We start from the raw sequence: 5847 nt of genomic DNA on the forward strand, positions 1-5847 counted from the left end.
AACAGAGAGACAAGGAGAAAATTCCCGAGGACGTGTATCCTCTACTCCATTTTCTGAATCCCAGCCTCCACCTTGCCTTGGAATGAGCTCTACAAAGCAGTATCTGTTATGTACATGAATCTCAGCTCCCTTCCTTTGGGGAATTTCCCCTCAAAAGTGACAGGCGAATCCCAGGACAGAGACAGGTGCTGGGGAGGAGGAGGTCTCCTTAGGACGACTCGCCAGAAGCAAGAGAGCCTGAAGCTTTCTTCTTAGGGCGGCCTTTCACGCTTCTTACGGGAGGCTGAGGAGAAAGAACAGGAGGCACCTTAGGTTAGTTTAACAGCTAAATGTCTAACAGAAAGATACAAGAATGCAGAGTGAAAACAGGATAAAACAATCACAACACGATGACCCTATTCCTGTCATCCAGTGTTTCAAAAAGGCTATTTAACCATTCCATTTGGTTCTGGTTAGTAAACAAATCACTGTGAGCATATTCATCAAACAGGAACCAGGAGAGGAAGACATTCTAAAACAGCAATAGCGTGACGATAAAATTGGAGTCACTCGCTTCGACAAAAGATTAGACATAGTGATATTTCTAACCGACAACATTCACATAACACTTCACTTCTATAACTTTTCTGCTTCTTGACTGCCATCTCAAATGCTGTTCTCTGAAAGATGCAGAAACATCTTGAACTAGTTTGCACGCTTTACTCCAGTGTCTTTCACTCTAGATACTGGTGAGAAGAGCGCATTTATGATCTATGATGCGTTGAGCCCTTCCAGGCAATCTCAAAGATCTCAGCCAAAGACCTCCTACAATTCCTGCGTCTGAACCAAAGATCCAAACAGGCTGAGCATAAAAACCAATACGCCTGCAAAGGGCTTTATCGGAATTTCTGTATTCACAACAAACAGCACAGAAGAGTCATTACTGTCTTTTCATTACTTCACTTTAAAAATTCTTCTAAAAATAGGTAGCTTGGAATGAGTTTTGTCCCTCTTGTTTCCCTGCTCCTGTCTAATACGCTAGAGAAGAAAGCGGAGAGGTCAACTCAGAAGTAATCCTTGGGAACTTAAGTAGATCCAGGCTGATTTTAAATGCATCTTTAGACATACACATCCATCCTTGGAGATATTCAAAAGCCATCTGGATGTGGTCCTGGCAAACCCGCTCTAGATGGCCTTGCTTGAGCAGCGCGGTTGGACCAGACGATTTCCAGTGAGGGTCCCCTCCAACCTCAACTATGTCGTGATTCTGTTACAAAGAGTACTTAATCACATGCAAAGATGCCCTGTACACTGTAAAATCAGGTTAACAGTAAGACTTAAAATGATGCTCTGAGAAATTACTTTCCTCAGAATTACTGAAAATTTAACCTGAGAAGCTCAACAATGTGAGCTAGTCATATAGCACTCTCTATCTTAAATAAAAAATAAAATTGTCTGAGTCGCATCAAGCAAACAGGACCCCAACTTCACATAAAGGAAGGTATTTATCACATATATATCAAACCACAAGACACATGCAAGTAAGAAAGAGTCAAAAGCTGGAAAGCAGCACCTAAAAAGTATATTCTACAAAACACACCAAGAGCTAAAAAACCAGATTGTTAAGCTAAAATGGCTCTTGGACACAACTGCATTTATCTTCCTGTATGGTTTGTTTTAATAGTAAGAATACAGAAAACCCATGTCTCATCTGAACAGCTGTAAACATCTTGGATCATCACATGGTCACACGGAGGGGACAGCTCGACAAGGACACGTTAACCCAAGTTTAATGACAAAACCCTGAAGTGGGGGGGAGTGGGGAGGATGGGGAGTGGGCGGGAGTGTGAAATCACATTTTCTGCATATCTAACGCACAGAAGTCCAGGAAGGCCCAAGAGGATACAGAACCGTTGCATTTTAGAGGAGGAAAAAGTGGCTGTCCCAGGAAGAAGTGTCACAGTAGCATTATATATTCAGACTGTAACAGACAGGAGAGAGGATATAGACAACAAAATGTGTTAAAAATATTTAATGCCTCACCCTTCAACGCAAAACCCAAATGAAAGAAAAGCTGGGTCCTGGCTTACGACAGAGGCTTACAGGCATGATAAAAACAACAGCTAGAGACTAGCATAGCAAGTAGATGGCAAGTCCTCTGATGTAGGACTCAACTAGCAAAGACTTAGTCCAACTAAGTTTATGTAGACAGCTTTTAAATGCACCGAGAGTATGAAGCCAGAGCCTTCCAACAACGCTCACAAATCCATGTCTGTACACACCAGCTCACCTCAGCTTTTGTCACCTTCTTAGGAGTTTTGAGACTCTGGGTACGTTTAGGAAGTTTGTCTCCTGCATCTTCATCTGATGGGTCCGTTCTAGTCTCTGATGGGGTACCATTTGACCTCTGTGCCATACTGCTCTCTTCTCCTGAGGAGTAACAGGAAGCTAAGGAATAAGAAAGAAAGTTGCAGCAAATACTTTTGAAAAATCACACGAAGTCTAAAATGGCCCATCCTGACGGACCACATGAAAGGGAGATGTTGGCAATCCTCAAGAAGGATAACCCAAAAAGTACAGGGCTGTGTTAGGAGACAGGAAGGGACTAGGGCAGACAACGTAACTTCTCCCAGGTAATGTGGAATCTTGTAGCCCGAGACCCCGTGCACGCAAAGCCCACGGAGCCCCATCCTGGCTCACCACATGAGGGCCCACGCAGCTGCCCGGAGGAGTGTCCTGTACCTGAATCCTCAATGGTTTCAAGAAGACTCCCGCCAGAGGGGTGCAGCTGTGGCTCATGGCTTCGCATGTGCACAGCATCTTCATCCCGGATCAGAGTGAGATCCTGCATGCTGAAACTTCGCAGCTTCTCAGACAAAACTCCCTGGCCCTAAGAGGACATAAAAATTAGGGCCGAGGGCACTTTGCCTTCACCAAGATCATCTCACAGGGGATCATTCAGAAGAAGAAAGGTGCCCTACTCCCCACTAGGGTACTCTGAAAAAAACAGAGTAGGGAAAAAGAAAAGTATGCTCCCCAAGACCAACAGGAAAGAGGTTAAACCAAAATCCATTCTGCTCTCCCTCCACTTTTCATAAGTCAGAGGATGGGATTAACTGCAAGGCAAACTGGAGCAAAGGAAAAGTAGACTGGTCCCAACAAGTACCAGCATCCCTAACGGACCCATAGCACTAATTGCTGGCACACAAAACTAAACTGCCGGGGAATTCCTGGAGTTACAGAAGGTGTTGCATTACCTTTGCAGCTGCAGTAACTGCTGCATTGGCAGCAAGGTTTAACCCTCTCTTGCCAACTCGCATCATGGTTTCATAGCTTTTGTCACGAGCCTGAGTAATGTATTCATCAATTTCCTAGGAAGGCAACGTGGAACATGGCATTTAGCTCCTCATTACAAACATGACCAGTCTCCCCACCATCACCCTTAAGAACCCAAAGCTCATCCGGTTACTTTTTTTGCAGGCCACCAGCATCAGCTGTCATTGACCACGTAACTGCAGTTTCTCTGCTGCTTACAGAAAGCTTGCAAATGCAACTTTTACTTAAATCTCCAAATTGTGGCAACCGAAACAAAGCAGTTGCTTATACCCACAATGTGAAAAAAACAGCATGGCTACAGAACATGCTGCTCCTATCATCATTCAAAGAGCTTAACTACTGACAGTGACTATAAAGACTCATGACACTGGGTTAGCCAAACACGCTTTCTAAGCATTAGGCAAACTACTGGCTACACTGCAATTTCAGTAAGCTGCAGCATGACACCGCTCAGAGACAGAATCGTTCTACAGCGCCTAATGTCAGCACAAGCATGACTCACGCATTTCAGTTTTTCCTGTGGCATAACTGAATCAGAAGTCAGTCAGCTCACAGTCAGTATCTTCTAAAACAAGTGAGTACCTTCTCCTTATTGGAGAGCGTTGGGTGCACAAACTTCCTGTAGAGGACACTGGAGCCCTTGGTGTAAGGGGAAAGCAGCCAAATCACAAATGCGATTTTCAGCTCGAAATAAAAGGGAAACCTGAGAGAAAGAAGGGAGAAAAAAAAAGAGAGAGAGAGAGAGAAAGATAGAGAATTGGAATCAAGATCAGCACAGAGACAGATGGAGATAACTGGTAGAGAGCAGCACAGGCAGAAAGAGCAAAGGCAAGAGAAAGGCTCAGAAATAAAAGAATCAATATATCAGGTCAGGATAGCAGAACCCTCTTTGGAAGCCTAGGACATACCTTCTTCGAGGCTCATTTAGTCTTTCATCCATAGCCATGAAAACTCCATAAACAGGGCATCTCTCAGCCCTGCAAACACACCAAATTACAATCTGATAGCTACTCTCATAATTCTGAAGTTTGTTCAGAGAGTATCCACTGCATGTTAATACTACAGTAGTTTCCCTCTCATTTTCCAAAGCTTTCAACTATGCATCTCAATAAATCTCAAGTTCCTGCTAAGGCTGTTGGCTCAGTTTCTGAAACTTCCAGCAGTTTCTCCTCAGATAAGACACAAAAAGAGGATCAGTGAAAATGAAAAAGAGCAGGCAGCATCCTAAGTCTTTCATCTCTAACTCTTGCCAAATAAAGTCTCTGGGAAGATACAGAGACTGAAACATAAGAATGCAAACTTTCTACCATCGCCATTAGTACGACACTTCTGTTTTCAGTGGTCCATTTTAAGTGTATGAACAAGCCAAAGCTCTTGTACTTTTTAGATCTTTGTCTACTTCTCAGAGTTTATGCAGGAAGAGGCAAAACTGCTGAGCACTTCTGCAAGGCGTGTGTAGCCATTTCATGTTTTAAATGATGCAACGCTTGATTAGTATTCTTTCAGAGAGGTATGCAAAGCTCAAACATTAAAGCAATGAAGAAACTGAAGATAACCTGTTCCAAAGGTTCAGCTGAAGACACCTAATGAAGATCTGTCATTTCTGGAAGCCTCCACATTGCCAAGCGTGATAGACAGCACCGAAAGGACAAAGAACCCACTTCCACCCCACCCCACCAGTGGAAGAGCATTTCATAATGCAAAACACCCCTCAGGCACACATCTGACCTGCTCTTCCACACAACGGGCTTGCAAAGCAAAGCACGACCCTTCCTCCTATGCGCTTTTTTTGTGTGTGTGTGTCTTTCAGAAGACGATTTCTCAAACTTTACCAGTTCACATTAACAGCTTCTCAGAAATATTTTATGTTATGAATGGAAGAAGACCCTCTTACAGACATTGTGTATTTACCTCAAGCGTTTGCAAGTATAGAAGATGAAACAGCTAAGACAGCAGCTAACACGCCCAATATGTACTAACCCACAGCCTCTTCATAAGGACTGAAAACTAAAGGAGAGACAGTTTATTCTTAGCATCCTAACACTACTCCTCTCGTCTTTAAAAAAAACCAAACAAACAACAACAAGGAACTCACCAAGAAAGAACAATGTCTGTGAGCGTCTCTGCAGTGGTGAAAAAGGCAAACACGATCCAGTACATCATCCACTTCACCTGAAAAAGAGCAGCCGCTCAGTAGCCAGCCATCAGAACCCAAAAAAGCCAAGCGTCCTCTCAGTAAGAATGACTCATTGTCTCCACACATAAGGATGAATTCAACACCACAAAGGCATAGATAATCAGTAATGGAGAGGGTCACATACCAAATCGTACATTATAGTTTGGAAAAACACGTAGGATTAATGTGCTCTGAATAGATAAATGCATACAGATACACTGGGGAATGCATGCCCTACAGCAATATCAAGTAAGTCCCAAATAAGCTGTCTAAAAAGAGTAAGCAGTTCACTTTAAGAAGTAATAGCCTTTCATATATCATGATTATTGTAATAAATATATATTTACACACAAAAG

General features: G+C 43.1%; 1 protein-coding gene across 1 annotated transcript; it reads right to left on the reverse strand.

Annotated features, from left to right (window-relative positions):
* Positions 1–208: 208 nt before the first annotated feature.
* On the reverse strand, positions 209–5481 carry REEP2 (receptor accessory protein 2). Its single transcript, XM_010187027.1, has 6 exons — positions 5411–5481; positions 3898–4018; positions 3237–3350; positions 2722–2869; positions 2270–2427; positions 209–283 (listed from the first exon to the last, which is right to left on the reverse strand). Exons 1-6 carry the CDS (start codon positions 5476–5478, stop codon positions 209–211), a joined length of 684 nt encoding a protein of 227 aa, XP_010185329.1. The 5' UTR covers positions 5479–5481.
* Between the last annotated feature and the right edge of the window lie 366 nt (positions 5482–5847).

The sequence above is a fragment of the Mesitornis unicolor genome, unplaced genomic scaffold (genome assembly GCF_000695765.1).
Source record: "Mesitornis unicolor isolate BGI_N332 unplaced genomic scaffold, ASM69576v1 scaffold34136, whole genome shotgun sequence".
Classification (NCBI taxonomy): Eukaryota; Metazoa; Chordata; class Aves; order Mesitornithiformes; family Mesitornithidae; genus Mesitornis; species Mesitornis unicolor.